This window comes from Metopolophium dirhodum, chromosome 3, assembly GCF_019925205.1.
Source record: "Metopolophium dirhodum isolate CAU chromosome 3, ASM1992520v1, whole genome shotgun sequence".
Classification (NCBI taxonomy): domain Eukaryota; kingdom Metazoa; phylum Arthropoda; class Insecta; order Hemiptera; family Aphididae; genus Metopolophium; species Metopolophium dirhodum.
In genome coordinates, this window is record NC_083562.1 from 26,395,823 (window position 1) to 26,416,792 (window position 20,970).

The 20,970-nt window shown below is 27.9% G+C and overlaps 1 protein-coding gene across 2 annotated transcripts; it reads right to left on the bottom strand.

Moving 5' to 3' along the window:
- Window positions 1-1,734: 1,734 nt before the first annotated feature.
- LOC132941475 (G-protein coupled receptor Mth2-like) lies at window positions 1,735-20,621 on the bottom strand. Of its 2 annotated transcripts, XM_061009552.1 has the most exons (7): window positions 20,040-20,621; window positions 14,186-14,330; window positions 13,844-14,074; window positions 9,814-9,892; window positions 5,679-5,860; window positions 2,509-2,674; window positions 1,735-2,321 (listed from the first exon to the last, which is right to left on the bottom strand). In XM_061009552.1, exons 1-7 carry the CDS (start codon window positions 20,346-20,348, stop codon window positions 1,961-1,963), a joined length of 1,473 nt encoding a protein of 490 aa, XP_060865535.1. In that variant the 5' UTR covers window positions 20,349-20,621; the 3' UTR covers window positions 1,735-1,960. The 2 variants fall into 2 exon arrangements, with proteins under 2 accessions (XP_060865535.1, XP_060865534.1); XM_061009551.1 differs by having other exon boundaries at window positions 13,844-14,330; window positions 20,040-20,618.
- Between the last annotated feature and the right edge of the window lie 349 nt (window positions 20,622-20,970).

Sequence of the window (20,970 nt, forward strand, 5' to 3'; positions counted from 1 at the left end):
GTTTTTTGTCCGGTGTTGTACGATTGAGAGAATCTTTTTAGTAACACGATTTTCGGCAGATCAAAGAAACAATATTTTATAGGTACTATATATTTATTTAGAACATAATATAATTATGTAATATAAAATAATATAATTTAATTATAAAATTTGACTAACATTTTATTTTCAGGACTCAATTTAGGTAAGTACCTATTATCTTTTTTTTTCCAGGACCCAATTTACCAATCCCGGTTAGGTTATAAAAACATAAAGGTACAAAAATGAATTTGTAAATTCCATCAGGAAAAAATAAACATTTTTAAACTAAGCGTTCCGTGGCTGTACGACGCAAAATATAATTAGAAAGCATAGAAAAAATTAAATATCTATGGATGATTAATATTGATTATGTAAAAAACGTGGCTCATTCATTTTAGGATTTAAAAAAAAAATAATATATAGAAGTGAATTGATTTGATTGATTATAAATTTGTATTTTAGATTTTTGGATGATTATATTTTGTTTTGTCTTTATCATTATAATCATTACTATTTTTACGATTTTTATTAATTATATATGACTTATAATTATGTGATAATTATTGACTTAATATGTAAAATATACATTTATTTAAATACTTATAATGATTAATCTATGTTATGACTCATATTGTTATTAACATGGATAATATGACACATTCACAAAATTGTATATTAACAGTAAGTAATAAATGTATTCTACTTAAACCTATTATGATTTATTTGTTACATTATGCCTGTCCTTTCTGCCAACTAGATCTACAACTATGGGTACACCCGTTTAAATTTACAAATAAATAAATATTAAAAACTACTTTGTAACAAATACACGGTTTTGGTTGAAAAATAAACTAACTTTAAACTTTTAAACTTAATTAAGTAATAAGAACTTCTTACTTATAGGTAGGATGTGTTTAATAATTTTTTTTCGGGCAGAATTTACATGAACCTTTTTTCACCTGTAGTTTTTTCGGGTGGAATTTGCAAGTTTTTTATTTTACCTGTAGTTCATTTCGGGCGGAATTTACCATTTTCGGGTGGAATTTACATGCGCTAAAATTAATAATGTATTTATTCAGAATCTAGAAATAATATAACGTTACTTAATTGAATGTGAAATTTTAATTGATTCTTATTTTTATTAATAGTAATAATTTATTATTATTTAGTTAACATAATTTTATAATAAATATATGTACTTAAACAACTTTATAAATTAAATTATTGTACAATATAGGTAGGTACTTAGATTTTTGGTGTGTATGTGTAAGAGTTTGGTACTGTAGTAAGACCCTCTCTCAAAATCCTTTGTACACTATATACTCGTTTGTTTGTTAGGATTAAATATAATTTATTCCAATTTAGAAAATAGCTTACCTATATAATAAAACATCTAAAATCTAAATCATTGTTATGTATGAAATATATCAATAAATAATAATTATTTAATAAATTATTATAATAATATGCAGGTAACGTAACTAATATACAAATCGCGAAATAAATATACACAATAGTCAATAAGTAATAATTAATAATATGATAGCAATTTAATTTTTTCAGTGTATCTGATTAATATATGACTAGTGAAATTATTATTAATTGTAAAAGTACATATTAATTATGTTTATTAATTATTATAAATATTCTCCTAAACTATACTAATATACTATTAAAATGCATTAAGGTTTATTAAAAAAACGTAAATTATACATGTTACTAGCTAACATGACATTATTTATAAACAGTGTACATATATGTGTGACTTTTGGAACTAACATGGAATAGCATTTTAAAAAAAATACTCAATTCTAATCAAAATAAAAATTGTGGTCAAAAGCATAAATTAAAATAATGATGATACATTTTTGTGTTTGTTATAATTGTTGATAAAAAAATGAAAAATAATTATAGCTATTTTATTTTCATTACACAATCATTAAACTTTAAAATCTTGTAATTGTTTATTAGTTGAAGTTTTTCTGCAATTAGTGGACATTTCAACTGCATCTTTATTTTTGGTATTGGAACTATTTCCAGAGGTGGTGCTATTAGTTGTTCTAGTAGATGCAGTAGATGTCTTAAACAGTTGAAATCGCGGACAAAGTTTTTTGTTTAATAAATTTAAAACACGTTTTTTACAAACAAAAATTAAAAAAATCAACACTCCTTGCAACGAGTTCCCGATGTCTGTAACGTACCAATATTTTTCAAAACCATTTGAACCTGATGCCCATGATATAATTTCCGCTAACCAATTGACACCCATGACGATGAATAATTTCAAATACAGCATGAATCTGAAATACAATATATTTCTAATTTCAAACACAATTTTTCAATTTTTTCAATTATTTTTGTATCAAATTCATTAAGTAAGTAAATATCATAATTTCTATTGCTATAATTATGACCATAAATTATTGTATAGATACCTAATGTAACTATCAATAGTACAATTTTGTCTGTACAACTTTCAGTACTTACCGTTGTTTTTCATGGTCCACATTCCTACGGCTTTCAGTTCCACTGAGTACTCTAGCATCACTCATATGTTTCACAATCATTATTGCCGTGTGTATAAACATCAATAGATTACTTAATAATAGAATACCAATAGGACCATAAAAATATAACAACGTGGCTGTAGATGCTAAAATATAAATTTATAAATAATTAAATAACAACATGCCTAAATGATTTAATAAATTAAAATGTTAACTCCATGTATATAATTTAAATATATTCTAATAATTCAATAAAGGGAATAGCAGATTTTATTTTATTTTAATATGTGTTGAAAGTGCGTACGCATTTTCTATGCCACGTGTATTGTTGCACTGTGTGTTTTTTCAATACGAATAAATGAAAATATTTTCTATTTAGGCTTTTATCGTATTTCGTTTTGAAAAACAACGAAAAAAAGGTGGATAAGTGGATCTCGCTCTGTTGTACAGTAGGTTACAAGTGGGTCACTGTAATGGATGGTGTTAAATTTGAATTCAATGATATAACATCATTGTATAAGAAAAACGATACTGAGCGAAAACGGTCAGTCAGCCTATGATATATTTGATGATATTATTGTGAAGAAAGTAATTTATATATAACCTATTTACGTGGAGCCTTGTTTTAAATTTTCAATCCTTAGCCATAAAAGTAAAACATTTTATACATTTTTAACTACAAAATAATTAATAAATTATAAATTTGATAAATGTTGTCAAAAATTGAACTTTAAATGCTTATAAAAAAAAAATTGTGCCTATGTATTTTTAATATTTTTCAACTGCTATTAGAATGATATATCAGGAGCCTTATATTAAATTTTCACGCTTTTTTACCCAACAAATAAAATTTTATTGATATTTATAGAAAAAAAAAATAAAAAAATTGAAAACTGACAATGTCCGTAAACAGCTCAAAATAAGTCAAAATAATTTCAACATTTTATATTGTATAGAAAATACTAATATAAACATTCAGTGAAATTTTCAAGTATCTGCAGTCATTCGTTTTTTAATTACAATAAAATAAGAAAATTGTTACATGAGAAATCGAGTGAATATCAAATGTTGTAAAAATATAAATTTCAGACACTCATAAAAATTTAATTTAAGTTTCTTGTAGACATTTTTTTTTTGATAAAGGTAGACAAACTTATGAGTAATCTTATATTACATTTTCAAATCTTAGATTTAAAAAGAAAAATTTTTATGAATTCTCAACTCAAAAAAATTTGCTAATTTTCGTAATTTTTTTCATCTGCCTTTGAAACAATAACCTAGGCGCTTTTTATTAAATTTTCAAGCTTTTTTACTCAACAGATAAAATTTTATTGATATTTATAGAAAAAAAAACTAAAAAAATTGAAAACTGACAATGTCCGTAAGCAGTTCTAAAAGAGTCATAAAATTTTATGGTGTATAGAAAATCCTAATATAAACATTCAGTCAAAATTTCATGTCCCTACGGTCTTTTGTTTTAGAGTTACACCAAAAACCAAAAACGATTTTCTCGAAAACAGATTTTGCGTAAAAATTCTCGTTTTTCCCTAATTTTTCTTTTGTTTTTCACGTCGCTTTTGAAAACTACTGGGAAATTTTTACTTTTGACCCCCCAAAGTACCAACTAGATTCACTTTCCTATCAGAAAAGTTACTGTTGAAGAAAATCCAAGCACTTTTACTGTCCTAAAAGGTGAAATAAATAAAAAAAAAAAAACACTCATCATTGTAAAATCAATACATTCATCGCTTCGCTCAGAATCTAAAATGTTGATAGAATTGAGGGTTGGTCATAACATTATTAAAAAAAATATCGTAAAATGTTGATATTATCAAACGTGAGTTTGAAAATGATAAATTTAAAGTCAAAAAATTTCATTGGTCCTTTTTTTGTGATACTCATTAGTCATCATAATATGAGTTTCAAACTTCAACCAGTTTTTCTTTTTAGTATCAACCATATTTTATGTACTTTCTAGCAGTATAGGCATACCTAATATGGTATTAGCCAATGGCTATTAAAATAACTACCTATAGTTTTGAGAAAATTTTATTTGTAACTAATAATAAATATAAGATTTTTATTTTGAGGCAATTTAAAAAAATAACACTTAAAATATGGGAAAAACTTGGACTTTAAGATTAAAATAAGGAATAAAGATACTTAAAAATGTATTATGTTCCCACTGATTAATTATCTATTATTTTAGACTGTGAACAAAATTTTCAGTATAAAAGTAATGTATTTTGACTTGACAATTTCGTCTTTATTTCGACGATATCACTTATAGAAACAAATGTTATTCAAATTGGATAAACATAAAATTGACAGATTTTAATAAAACAATAATATTTTTCGTGCAAGTGATATCATGATATCGAAACTGTCTAAAAAATTAAAACGACTCAGTCAAAGTTAACCTCTATATTGTAGTGCATATTTGATATTTTTTTTTTTATGCAAACTGTATGTATTGTACCTATAGTTTTATTGGTTTCCTTCCCACATGAAACTGCTTTTCATTTTAACTTTGTAATAACGGAACCAATTTATGGAACTGAAATGAGATAATAATATTATGCAATAGTTACTTTGAATTAATAGGTATTCTTCTTAAATTTCATTAAAATTGCCTTAACCAAACGCCTTAAAAAGCAGTTATTGTGTGGGGTTCTCTCTAATTTTTATAAACTAGCGCTAAAATTTACTTTATTGATACGTCTATCAGCAATGAATAATGACGACACATTTGTGTAGGTACTTTCTAGTTTATTATTTAAAATAATATAACATCGAACACACGTCAACTTCGCAAGTATTCGAAAGTACATCGATATGTACTGTAATTTGTACATAATTATTATTATTGTAATAATATAAAACCGCTGAATACTGTATATAGAGAAAAAAGGCGAGGGAAATGTATTCCTTTTATAAATATAAATTTAAAATATGTGTATATAATTTTTTTTAAACCCAAATCCTAGCAATAACTAATATCAACACATTTTATTATGCACACTAATATTATACGTTTCAAGTAATTATTTAAAAAAATTTAAAATTGCTTAACTAGAAAGTAACATAAAATATTATTATACATAACTCAGCTTGATTTAAATATAAATAGCTGTCATCAAAAGTACTTACATGAAAACCAACAACTGTGATTTCCGAATTCTGGACGAATTGGATCAGCTGCAGGTAAGTATTTCTCCATGCCATATGTAATTATTGTTATTAAAGCGGTACTTCCCCAAGCATAAATGGAATAGATTATAAACTTTTTTGCTTCATGTTCATGTACATTTCCTCTTAATGGTCTAAATCCACTAAAATTAAATTATTTAAACATTTTAATACTTATTTATTTTATTATTTTTAATCCAAACGTAATTTCTTGTAGTCAATTTAGATGTAGTCTATGCTTTATTAATATTAAGTTAAGTACCTACATAATAACTTTTTGGAAGTATTGATCAAATTTTTGATAAAAAAAGTTTAAAACAATAAAATATGTTGTTTCTATATTTATCTGAAAATGTAATGCAATATCGAATATAATATAATATTCTAATGGTATTTTTTTTTTTTTATTTAACTTCTTATTTATAAATATTTTAAATTTGAACGTTATCCATATATTCAAACTAACATATTTAAGACAACTTATAATAGATGTGTACCATGAGAAAATTAACATTTAAAAGAGGATATCGGTGCACAATTTTTTCTCTGTTTGACTCACACGCTGCATATAGCAATAATGTATGTTTAGTAGAACCAAATCTGTGTTATTAATTATTACTTTTAATATTAGTGAACTTTACTATAATCAAATTTTAAGTTAAGAACATTACCTGTGTCATAACGTTGGCTTTTTTTACGAAATTTTATTTTTTACGCAGTTTAGAATCAATGTTAAATTATAATAAATTACACACTCATAACTTACATATAAATTAAAATATCATAAAAAATCCAATTTAGCGACACAGTTAAATAGGTAATGTTCTTAACTTTAAGTTTAATAATAGGTGCATTCGATATAATACTAAAAGTAACAATATAGGGTTGGTTCAGCTGAACATAAAATTAGTACCTATGTTGTACGCGGATCATAGAGAGAAAACAAATAGTGCGCTTACATCCTCCTAATAAGAATTGTTGACAATACAACTATATACATTTGTGATAATTAATTCTTTTTTTTTACAATTTTTTAGGTGTATAATAATGTAGATATGTAGTAATGTAGCATAAATATTCAAGGGCGTTGTGACGGGGTATGCCCTCTGCCGATATTATTGTACATAATATGATGGTGGGAGCTCTAATATACCTACACGTTATATTACCTTGTAATGTCATAATATAATATACCTACTGTATATTATTTTATTGAACATGTTAACAATTTACAACTTTTGAGTTTTGAGTTTAGATAGCATCTCCAATTACATAGCCAATAATACGCATTATATTAAATACATTATAATAACGAATTCTATATTTCTATAAATAATGTAAATAATGTAAATTAACTACTTGTTATACATCATATCAAACTATATATAAAACTAGAAACGATTGTGAATAATGCGCATATCAAATCAAAAATGTATCAACTGTTAATAGTTAATTATTTTATTATCATTACTAAAAATAAAATATTTTAATATTGTAGTTACTCCACACAGTATAGTACCTACGAACGGGGTAACTTTAGCCCACTTCCAAATATCCATATAGATTTGCCCTACAACCTACTTTGGACCAAAGTTAGCCTATGCTGGGCTAATTAGCTAATACCTGAGAAGTAATTAAATACATTTTTATGGTAAAACAAGCTAAAATAACGAATAAAAAGGCCACTTTTAGGAAAAAGAAATTTTATTTGATGTGAACATAGGTACATGAATGCACTACAAAAAAATCTACACTGCTTGCTCAAAAAAAAATTATATTTTCATTTAATAAAAAAAAGAGAAGTTATTGAACAAAATCTTCTAGCTCTAGAACACGGAAAAAACTTCATTTGCCTATGATAAAATCACGTAGTTCGGGGTAACTTTGGCCAGAGTTCCCCGACCTCAAAAACGTCTTCTAACAAAAAAAAAAAATGGTTTTTTTTTAAAAATTTTTTGTTAAATATTTTATTAGTACTATGTATTGTGTTAGAAAATATCAAAGTTACCGAGTTCTACGACGTTTGAATCTCTTCGGACCAAACAAAAGCTAAAATAGGTCACTTTTACGGTACAAAAAAACATTTAGATATTGATAACAAGACAATTAGTGATGAACGAGGGACGGATTAAGATACATCCGTGGATAACAGTATAGACAGGCCCAGTTTACGTTTCCACCAGATCAAGATAGGTGGCACTATACAAGCTATATTATATAAATATTAATGATATAAATGCTCTCTAGGTGCCATTTTTTGGTAACTGAGCTACTCTGATACGGTAAAAATATATTTATATATTTATACTTAACGGGCTGGCATCACTGTGCCATGTCGACTCGCAAATATATATCAATGCTTTTGGAAAAGGATGGGCCGGTCTATAAGTAAAAGGTCTATCATGGTTGATTGAGGCAAGAACTGTTATCACATTCGGTATTACGGTTACCAGTGTTGTTAACTATATAGGAAACCACCACAACATTTTGATAATAGTCCAAGTTGTTCTAAGTAGTTCTAAGTGTGAACCCGGCTTTATCCGCACATAAACGTAACCACACGGTCAAAAGTTGAATATATTCAACTATGCGGTATCGTTTGGTAACTGTGGTAACCGTGATTATTTTATACGACACGGTGTAGTGTGAACCCGGTGTTATCACAGCATACAGAAGTATTTAAAATTCCAAGGATGGGCCAAAGTTACCACGATGGCTGATTAACGGTAGCAATTTTAAAAATTTAAAAATTATGAAAGGTAATTATTATAATATAAACATTAATATAATATAGATAAGGCTATAAACTGTATCCAAGTAATATACATCGTTGTTCCCAGCGCCAAGGTTCTATAATTTTGGCCACTTGCCAACATCACATGAATAAAATAATAAATAATGTGTAGGTATTCATATAGTTACTTATAGTTACATATAGTTACATACTTAATTGCTTACGATGAAGAAAGTAAACATTTTTTTTTGCGTAAACATTTTACTTTCTTAACAAATAATAAAAATATAGAAATTATTAAACTGAAAATTCTATAATTCACAATTTATACTCAATTATAGGAGTTAATTTAAAGTAAATAAAGATATTCAACTGGTCTAGAATCCATCCCCCCTCGAAAAATCTTCCATTTGTATTTTATTTTAATTAATGTATTATTTAGATTTTATTCATGGATAATTAAAAACACGTACAAATGTACATCTGTGCAAATTGTTATTACGGAATACAGAAAACCGCCGACTAAATAAAATGTAGCATTGCATATTTTATCATAAATTAAAAACAAATTAATTTACAGTCTTAACAATATGTGTATAATATTACCTTTTTTTTTATAGAAATGCAATATTAACTATTACCATTCACCTATATCTTAATCTGTTAATCATCATGCCTTGTGGTTGTATATTTTTTAAGATTCATTTTTATTTAAAAAAAGTTACACTAAAACCAAGAAATTTTTTAACAGTGACAACTACAATAATCGAAGTTAGGTTTTCGATTGTTTCAATTGTTTCAGTTACAGTAGTGAAGTAGTACTACCTAAACATACATCTAAATTAGGAAAAGGAAAATAATAAAGTATTGTAATTTTACCACAATCAAGAGGAGATAAAAAGCACCGGAAAATGATAGCAACATAATTCTTAAATATATGATAATATATATAGTAGAAGCGTATTATATAATATAGCATTATAGCCGACTAATTCGTAAATGTATGATATCTGATTTATTTATCTATCTAACATACATAGGCGCAAATTGACTAATTTTTTTGGGGGGACTCAAGCTCTCCTCCCTATAGGCCATATTGCTTAGTATCACAGAATATAAAAATTAGTAATAATTACTATATTTTGAACTTGGGGGACTTGACCGAAATTTGAGGGGACTAAATCCCCCAGAGCCCCCTCTATTTGCGCCAATGCTAACACACATATATATATATATATAGGTACCTACCTATAAAATCTAAATAATGCACAAATACAAACTGGGCGAATCTTTTTCCCCCAAATATTGTCTGAAAGATTCTAGACCAGTACGGCAGAACCTATCCCTCAATATTTTATTTACCTGAAAGTCCACCATAAGTCGAAACACATAACATTAAGCCAGAAAAAACTTGCCAAAAAAGAGAATTGAACAGCATACGCTGAAACAAAGAAAACCCACAAAATTATTTCATTTATATTATGTATAGAGTTATCACCACCCACAATCTAACCTTATCCATTAATGCCTATTGAATTTATTCAAATTCTGATTTTTGGAATTTTTAAATAAAGGTACTTTAAGACCTACCATTTTAAATTCTTGAATTTTTTGTAAGTATTACTATTAAGGCGTATTGTGGTAATACAAGTTCTATTTTTTTATGAGACCCCCCTCCCTTTTACTGTGTAAATTATTTAGTGGATAATTTTTTTTTAAGATTTTGATGTACCTACCTAATTTAAATTTTGAACGAGTTGTTTCTTAGGTACCTATTAAAATATTTATAGTAAGGATAATATTAATAATCTTTAAAAATATAAAATATGTAATATTAGATACTTGGACCATTTTTATAAATTATGTATATTGATAGATTAATAACTATAAGTTACTAAAATGTTCAAATCAACATAGCCAATTATCATGGACCTATTGTCCTTAGTTCAAAAACTTAAATTAATCAAAAACTTTTCGTTCTAATTTTGATTTTGATACGTCAACATTTTTAGAAAAATTATCTGTTAAATAGTTTACAGTAGTAAAAAGGGTTTATGTTTAACAAATAGAACTCCATAGGACACTCCTTTTAAGTAGCACAAACGATCCCAATAATTTGAAATAATGATCTTAAGTTTATTAAAAAGTTCCAAAAATCAGATTTTCAATGTTTTTTTGAAGAAAATAAGGGTCGAGCATGGTGGAGAATCATCAAAACATACATATTAAAATTGTATGAAATTAAATTAAATATAATAGGTACAACTTAAATAATAATTAATAATTATTATTTATTTCATTAATTTCTGAAAATTACCTAATTCTGAATGTTTTTATTTTAAAAACTTATCTATAGACGTATAATTGCAAAAACGTATAATTATCAATTGACGCAGCAACGATCACTACTATACGCGTGCCGCGTGTTGTAAGTGTACCAAAACATAGTCGGAAATATATGTACCGATTTGAAACCCTCCAAGCGCCAAAGATTAACTGGACCCATCAGTCTTATCATTAAATTTGGGTACCCAAGTACATGTATATAAAAACATGTACCCAAGTACATGTACATATGTAAAGAAGGTAAACAGACAAAAACATGTATACATTTAAACCAAAATATTAGTACCTAAATTCAAAACATTTTTTTTTTATATTGAATATCATGCAATATATAATTCAATAGCTGATTATACAATTTAAATATTAAACATTACACATTATGAGAATATTTTGTTGTTTATTTTTATTGATATAATGAACGCATATTTGGCCTATTTTAATTCAAGAACTAACAAATATATTTAGCTCTATATGCTTTAGTGATTTTGTAATAACTCTATTGTTGTACTAATATCACATATTTAAAACTAAAATTGATTATAGTTATTTTTACAGCTTAAAAAATCCATTGATTATATAATATATATTCGTTAAAATAAAAAAATTATGTGCATTTTTAAAATAAACTGAAAATCATCTAATTGTTGTCAAACAGTTAATTATTGTGATGTGTACCGTGAATAAGACCTTGGTGTACATGGAGCTTTAAACTATTGTTTTCACACTAAAAGCTATAATAGCCTTAACATTTTCACACCTTAATAGTTAATTTCCTGGAAAGCTACTATTTTCTGCCTGATTGGTATTAACAAATTAATTTATGAACTTATTTGTTTTCAAAAATATATTTTCATCAAGATAATGTTAAAATAATGAGTTAAATTAAAGTTTTATCGATTTATAATCAATATTTTATACTTTAGATTTAAAGTATGTAAACTGTACACTTTTTGTGTATATAGGTAACTATAACTGATAATATAGAACTATAGCAATAGAGGTTGATTTTGTGTACATTATTTCATAGGTATTTATTGTAAATTTAATGAATTTTTAAGGATACAAATTTTATTAGTTGTTATTTTTACATAATATCCTTTTGCATCATATACCTAAGTAAATATTATTAAGTAAATCGTATTTATAATGTTTAAATAAATGTAATATTAGCTTGGGTAGCTCATTGCTCATAGCTTTGTAGGTACATTCAGTTTCTTAAAAAAGGTGGATAAGTGGATGTCGCTCTGCTGTACAGTAGGTTACAAGTGGGTCACTGTAATGGATGGTGTTAAATTTGAATTCAATGATATAATATCATTGTATAAGAAAAACGATACTGAGCGAAAACGGTCAGTCAGCCTATGATATATTTGATGATATTATTGTGAATAAAGTAATTTATATATAACCTATTTACGTGGAGCCTTGTTTTAAATTTTCAATCCTTAGCCATAAAAGTTAAACATTTTATACATTTTTAACTACAAAATAATTAATAAATTATAAATTTGATAAATGTTGTCAAAAATTGAACTTTAAATGCTTATAAAAAAAAAATTGTGCCTATGTATTTTTAATATTTTTCAACTGCTATTAGAATGATATATCAGGAGCCTTATATTAAATTTTCACGCTTTTTTACCCAACAAATAACATTTTATTGATATTTATAGAAAAAAAAAATAAAAAAATTGAAAACTGACAATGTCCGTAAACAGCTCAAAATAAGTCAAAATAATTTCAACATTTTATGTTGTATCAAAAATACTAATATAAACATTCAGTGAAATTTTCAAGTATCTGCAGTCATTCGTTTTTTAATTACAATAAAATAAGAAAATTGTTACATGAGAAATCGAGTGAATATCAAATGTTGTAAAAATATAAATTTCAGACACTCATAAAAATTTAATTTAAGTTTCTTGTAGACATTTTTTTTTTGATAAAGGTAGACAAACTTATGAGTAATCTTATATTACATTTTCAAATCTTAGATTTAAAAAGAAAAATTTTTATGAATTCTCAACTCAAAAAAATTTGCTAATTTTCGTAATTTTTTTCATCTGCCTTTGAAACAATAACCTAGGAGCTTTCTATTAAATTTTCAAGCTTTTTTACTCAACAGATAAAATTTTATTGATATTAAAATTTATTTTATATAATTTTTTAAAATTTATTGATAGAAAAAAAAACTAAAAAAATTGAAAACTGACAATGTCCGTAAGCAGTTCTAAAAGAGTCATAATATTTTCAAAATTTTATGGTGTATAGAAAATCCTAATATAAACATTCAGTCAAAATTTCATGTCCCTACGGTCTTTTGTTTTAGAGTTACACCAAAAACCAAAAACGATTTTCTCGAAAACAGATTTTGCGTAAAAATTCCCGTTTTTCCTTAATTTTTCTTTTGTTTTTCACGTTGCTTTTGAAAACTACTGGGAAATTTTTACTTTTGACCCCCCAAAGTACCAACTAAATTCACTTTCCTATCAGAAAAGTTACTGTTGAAGAAAATCCAAGCACTTTTACTGTCCTAAAAGGTGAAATAAAAAAAAAAAAAAACACACACATCATTGTAAAATCAATACATTCATCTCTTCGCTCAGAATCTAAAATAATAATATTAAAAACAAATACAAAGTACTAGTGAATTTTACCTAATTAATACATTTTATAAGTGGATCTTTAGCCATCAAAAACCGACCAGCTCAACGTAGGTACATATTTGTCTGAATATTATTTTATGTCCATATGTAACAGTTATTATTGCGTATTTGCGTGTTACTATTATATTGTATAATATTATTGTAGTCAGGTATGTATTTACTGGGCTTATGAGGGTTATGTTATTAGATAATAATGATAGTTTATTGTGTTAGTAGATAGTATATGCAGCTTAAATAATTTTAATGAATAAACTAATTAATGTGAAATTAAAAATGTGTACATTAATATAAAAATATGTTAGTACAAATAATATTTTTATTGTGTAAACAAAGTTTGTTGTGGATCACAAATAAAAAATAAAATAAAAAGATTTACTTACCTAAAAAAACGCACCATTCTTCATTAACTAAATCGCTAATGAATTGAACAGTTATTAGACTGGTGTAGGCTACCATTAGCGTTGCTACATGACACATTAGAGACTTTCCGTGCAAATTCCGTAAGTCTCTAATGAGCGCATAAACGAGGAAAGTTGAAAACAAAAATGGTAGTGATAGAATCATTCCGATCGTATACACTATATTTCCGCCTGTTGCTTCGTATTCCATTTCTAAAGAACAAACAACTGGTAACGTTTGAAAATTGTCCGCGGCAAATGACTCCAAACAAAATTTATCCGGTGGAGCAATAGTGGCTCCGGATTCATTCAGTAACCACCCACTTTTGGTTATTCGGAAACTATCAGTTTTATTCAATGATGGAGTCAATCGGTATTTGTCAGCACACTTCAGTTTTCCATAGGTTAGATGAAACAGGCCTTTCTTATATACACTGACCGTCCCGTTTTCATTTACAAACTCTGGAACCTAAAATATAAACTAAATTAATTCAATCCGGAAATGATATAAATTCTTAAATTTAATTTCAGATTTGTATGTAAGTATAAAATTTTAAAAAAAAACCATTTTTCAATATGTATATAGTTAGGCGTCAATGAGTACGTACATGTGGAGAACCAATGATGACCTATTGACCTCAATAGGTTCTATATTCAACCGGGAAGGCAATAATAATGAGGATAAGAATTGAATGTGCATGATACATATCACTATACCAGGCGTGCAGCAGAAGAAAAAATGACTAAAAATAACTTATTTGTATAAGCCAGATGATCGATAATCAATACAGAGAGAAACCCTTGATACGACCAAGGAAAAGTGGTCGTGTACATCAGGACCAGCTGAGTTAGATCAGGAGTATGGTCAGAGTAGAAAACTCGGAATATACTATGAATGATAATATATATGCCCAGAGAAGTGGATATCAATGGGAAAACATGGAAGTTGTCTATATTAAGCCAAAAAATAATTTTTAAAAACCAGTAGGCATACCTAGATGTTTTTAAACTTTTGTTATGCATTGGGTTATATTAAATTATAAGTACCTAGGTATATCCTATAGTCTATACATACAGTACATTGTATATATAGTGCATATAAATTATAATAATATGCCTATAATACATAATACAATACAGTGTGTATCTTATGTCATTGTACGCGGGGTTTTTTTAACGATTATGGAACGATGATATGGAATTTCGTTAAAACGAAAAAGACGTGTTTCTTTATTTTTAACAGGCAATTTTTTATAACAATTACAAAATTTTTAAACACGCAGGTGTACCAATAGCAAAATTAACTTTTTTTTTGAAATGGTAACTATTATATTTTTAATGGATTCCGATAAAGCTTTTCTTTCTAAAAATGTTGATAGGTTCAAATCATCAAAATTGGTTCGCCAGTTTATTAACTATGGTCCTCTAAAGTTTGGTATAAAAAACATTAATACTTTTAATTGAAATAATTGATATAGGTTTAATTTACAAGAGCTAAATAATTTTTTTTTATAACTACCTTTTTATACACTTAAGTAAATTTATTCGGTAATCTAATGACACTCTCAAAAAAAAAAACATAAACAAAATTGTTGGCAAACATAGTTCATTATTTTTATTTTAACATACAATCATCAAAATCATTATTATTATTTTAATTTGTTACTATAGGTAATCATAAATCGTAAATAATTACTTCACAGTTACTTTTCTTACAATATCATAAATTTGGATTCTTTATTAGGTGACTAAAGTAATAATGGTAAATTGGTAAATGGGGGTTAAAAAAATTATGTTATGTTTTGTGGTGCTCTTCTCGTAGTGGGATAAACTTGAAATTTGAACCATATAGGTTCCCTATATTGGTAGGTATCACATGTAAAGTATGAATTTAGGAATTGAAGTTCATAACCCTTCATATTTTTTAGTTTTGTACATTTACATTTTATTTCGTACTTTTCCTATCATAAATTCCAATGATACTTTTCTTACAATAGCATTAATTTGGATTCTTTATATCTAAAGTAATACCTACCTAATGGTATTTGATTCTTGTGATAATAATATTGGAAATCTGTAATTAACTCGGATTAAAAGTATGCCCAAGTTAGCCGTTAGGTACAATCCTATATTTAGATTGACTAATTATCTAAATTTCTTGCAAATTGTTTATTTTAAATCACGATTATTAAATAATTATTTAAGAATTTTAATTGCTAAATTCATACTTTGCATGCGTTTATTTCAAGTTATAAAAGTTAGTTATGAGAAAAAATTATTTAGCTCTTGTAAATTAAACTTATACCAATTATTTTAATTAAAAGTGCCTATTAATGCATATTTTACTAAACTTTAGAGGACCATAGTTAATAAACTAGCGAACCAAAGTTGATGATTTGACTATCAAAATTTTAAAAAAAAAAGCTTTACCGAAATCCATTAAAAAATATAGTAGTTAGGTACCATTTGAAAAAATAAAGTTAATTTTGCTATTGGTACACCTCCGTGTTTAAAAATTTTGAAATTGTTATAAAAAAATTGCCTGTTAAAAATAAAGAAACACTTCTTTTTTCGTTTTAGCGAAATCCTATGTCATCGATCCATAATCGTTAAAAAACCCCGCGTACAATGACATAAGATACACTCTGTACAGTATGTACTATATAGTAAATAAAATCTGAAATAATATTATAATTATATATTTATTGCATTTCAACTAAAGACTTTATTAGTTTTTATATATTTAACCATCTCCCCCGTACATAACAAATCACACCCTCCACACCGATCTCCGTCAAAAAACCGTCCAAGAAGAAGCAAAATACTTCTATAAGCGTTTTCATGATCGTCTCATAATAACCCACACAAATCCTTTAATCCGTGAATTAGCATAAAACGAAATTCCTGGTAATCCTCATTGACGACTAAAAAGAAAATGGTGCAGATATCTCCTAAACAACAAAAAATTAATGAAAAAAAAAATGAACGGTTAAAAAAGTAGTTAGTCAAGTCAATAGGAAGTGTCACTACTGGCTTCTTTCAACAATCCCATTCATGTTCACGTAATATTTTAGCCCATATTCTTATTGTGCTCCAAGGGTACCGATTGTATATTTCATTTAAAAATAAAAAATAAAAATAAATATTTAACTAAAATTAATTTTATGGATTCTTTGAAGGTAATAAATAATAATACATTGTTCTTGTTTCCTATATTATTTGATTATTATAAAACTATTTTTTAGTGAGCAATAATAATTATTTATACCTACAGTTTTAAATAAATTAAACAATTAGTTTGATAAATATGTTAATCAATGTTGACGTTTTAAATATGATAAGTGATTACCTAATACTCAATAATCTTAAAAAAAAATTAATATTATGAATGAGCTAATGAGCATATAAAGATATAAATAAAGATATTATGTAATTACTAATTAGGTATGCAATTAATTTAGCAAGCTAATTTTACATATCATGCACTAGTTGATTTTTATTTATTTATTTAAATTTGCTATATTATTAAATATTATTCATAGGTTCAGCACGTCCATTCTCTATTTTTACTACGTTAAACTATCCTCCTATTTCTCATAAATAATTAAAAAATGAACATATTTTGTATATCGCATGCAACAAATTTTGCTTATCACCCATGTATAGGTAGTTGGTCATAACTATTAAAAAAACGAAATTTACATATATTATATTGTTACTTCAGACTATACTTATGAATTATGAGTTTTAACAATTGTGTATAATTATATAATTATGTTTAGGCGTAGGTCATAGGTATAAATGTATCATAAACAAAACTATTCAGTATTTGAATCTATGGTTCAAAGTTAAATTTAAATTAATTTTACGCATTCTACCCACCCAACTTGGGGCGATGAACCTCCAAAATCTGTTAACTATTATAATACACATATATTATATCAAGAATATTTTGGTGAAAAATTAATTTGAAAACTAATGGCCAAAGTTAATGTTTTTTTATAAAAAGCTTAGCTTCTTATTAGTCATTATATATCATTATCCATTTGTATTAATTGAATACACGTATGTAATAAAATATTTGCACCTAACTAGGTATTTTAGTGTTTTGTATATTATTATGTTTTCTAGAAAATAAAAATAAACCAAGGACAAAATGATACGCAATTATTGAGTATTTAGTTTTAATATTTATTTATTGTTCGTTGTTTTTAAAATTGGATTTGGCACACAATTGTTATGTAATATAGGTAATTTTAATCAGCTATGTCAATTGTCAATCAGTAGGTATTCGGGTGCATTTCTGAACTAAAACGATGTTGTTTATTATAAATATCAACGTATTGACGTGTAAAATATTATAAAGATAGATATGGAAAACACATTTAAATGTGGGACAATGGCGTAACGATTCTTCCATACAGTACACAAGTATGCTGTATGCCTGTATAGCCTATCAGTGGTTAAAAATGTTTTGAAATTGTATAATTCATTTACACCATTTACTAGTAAACACGTATCTTTTAGTTTTCACAAATTACATAATGTTGAGTCTTCGTATTATAAATCGTGGGACTATAATATATTATTATTATGGTATGACACCTACGTAAAATCTTCAACAAAAATTTTTAAACAGATTATTACACATATTTTCGACGATATTGTTATTATTCCTATTTTTGCTAATGGTTTGCACAAAAATGCGATAACTATAATATCTCCATGCCATAATGGTCGCTAATAAAATGGTTTAATCCAATTTTTATCGCACGAACGAAGTGCAACAGTTTTGACCGGCCGGATTATAATAAATAATAATATGTATTTATATTAGTCTCGGTGTACACGTATCTATTGTTATTTTGGTGGAGATTCCCGCATTTACAAAACGAATGGATTTTTCGCAGTGTAGTTGGTGGGTCTATCCTCGTATTAATAATGAATAATAATATTAAGAGGAAGTAACATAGCAAATTGTACGCTCAGCAGAACACGTGTAACTACGGACGCTACGGTCGTTTAAAAATCATAGTGAATTGTCCTCTTATAAAATTTAAAGTAATATTATTATCAAGGCAATGTCACCGGATTTTTATAATATTTTTATTTTAAAGCAAGTTGTGAGTATTTTAAGATGTACAAAGCTGTCTGCACGTCTGCTGAGACCCGAGCGTACAATTTGCTATGTTACGCTATGTTACAAGTGTAACACGGAGACAACAAATGTCGGTGTAACATACTATATAATACGTATAGTAAATAATATTATATTCACGATTAAATATGACTGGAAAAAATACGCTGATATTATCAGAGTACGCAAAACGTAGGACGCCGAGACAAAACAGGTTTCCTTGATATTCGAGGGGCCGCGTAGTGCAGTGTAATACATTAATACCATAATATTTAATATTATTAATTTTACTAAGAAAAAAATATATATATATTATTAGTCACGGCGGTGCATTACAGCAGTTATTCTTCAACAGCAAAACCGGACTGGGTAGGCTCACTTGTTATACGGCCCTTCAAATTTCTGTTAGAAGTTTCTACACGGTTTTACCGGGGACCTTCCGATCATTCGGACTTACCCGGCAGTAGGTAATCAACTTCGGTCTGGAAAATTTAATATTTTCAAGTCACTTAGAAATAGAAAGTCGTCAATATTATATTATTATAACAGTCCGTAAGTTTATATAGCAGTACAACAGCACTCTGAAGACTTCAGCGGACGGTCAGCGCGCATGTATTAGTCCTATCTGCGGCGGATAGTTGGACTACCAATTCGTTCGGCACCGATACGGATAATCCAATTCGGTCAACATAATACGTTGTTTTAGGGGCTAACTATTTTATTTTTATTTTCCGAAGATGTACGCTATTATATAGAGCCGTCTATATTGGCTTCGGAATCGACAAACATGATATTATGGATTATGGAATCATTGCGGTTTCGCAACTTGGGAAGGTGACGTCACCGTTGCGTTTACTGCTTAGGATATACCGAGAGGACGACGACAGACGGTAACCATTTAAAATCAAATAACAAGTGCATCAACAACAACAAACGAAAAAATTGCGGATGGATCCATGTTATGTAGGCTTAAAAAATAAAGAATCTCATACGGTTGTCTCGCATAATAATCAAGACCTTAACCGGTTACTGCGTCCCTACCTCAAACATGTCGCCGAGCGATGCGTTGAGTGCCGAACATTTCCCTCCTTCTACGTACGCCCAGTTCTCCGGGCAGCACTTGCGTATGCACGCTCCCGTTTCGCACGTGCACAGGACGAAACCGCCGCCCTGGACCGGACGGTACGCTGCCGGTGGATACGATTTCGTCGGTTCCCCGGCCCACAGTACGTCGTTCATCTGGTAAGCGTTTTCGGGCGCCGGACTGGAAACGTTCATCGGACACTGTTCGTTGGCAAAGGCCGCGGCCAGCAGCAGCAGAAGCAGCCACAAGAGCGGACGGCGGCCCATCTCGCATGTGCCTCGGTGTGACTGGACGATTAATAGTCACGGGAAGCAGTCGTCGTCGTCGGCAAACGACGAATAACACGACGGAATAATAACGTTTTGCCGCGCACACGTGTCGATCGGTCGTGACGCGCGCGATGCGACTGTTTGGTGTGCCTGTTGAGTGTTCGCTTGTTCGCTGTGCGGATTGCGGGCCGCGCCGAGGAAGGAAACCGTCGGCCGCGCGTATTTGCGCGATACTCGCCGTCGTTACGATAGCCACACAAAGAGCAATGCGATTATAATTGTAAATGTATAGTTGTAAATAATAATATTATATTCAAAAGAAATAACGATGATTGCGTAATGTTTATAACATACAATGCCACTATATTCGATATTATCTACATTATTCGTTCATCGTAGAGGCCTCGTTCCGTACTGATGACTGTGACATATCCGTAGCCTTTATTTAGTTTATTCCCTGTATGACAGACGACAGTGGCGTATTTAAGAGGGACGACGGGGGGCAATTGCCCCGGGGCACCAAATTCGGAGACCCTGAAAGCGGCGCCGTCTGTAGAGGTTAAATTATTTTCAAGTAAAATTATAACTTATTACAAAAAAAATATAATACATTTTTTTA

Coding starts and splice junctions, on each gene's coding strand:
- LOC132941475 (XM_061009551.1), bottom strand. CDS start 20,348: ATGGGCCGCCGTCCGCTCTTGTGGCTGCTTCTGCTGCTGCTGGCCGCG. Junction 5,861..9,813: donor GACTTATGGTGGACTTTCAG/GTAAATAAAATA, acceptor ATTTAATTTTAG/TGGATTTAGACCATTAAGAG. Junction 2,675..5,678: donor TCACAGTTGTTGGTTTTCAT/GTAAGTACTTTT, acceptor TTTATATTTTAG/CATCTACAGCCACGTTGTTA.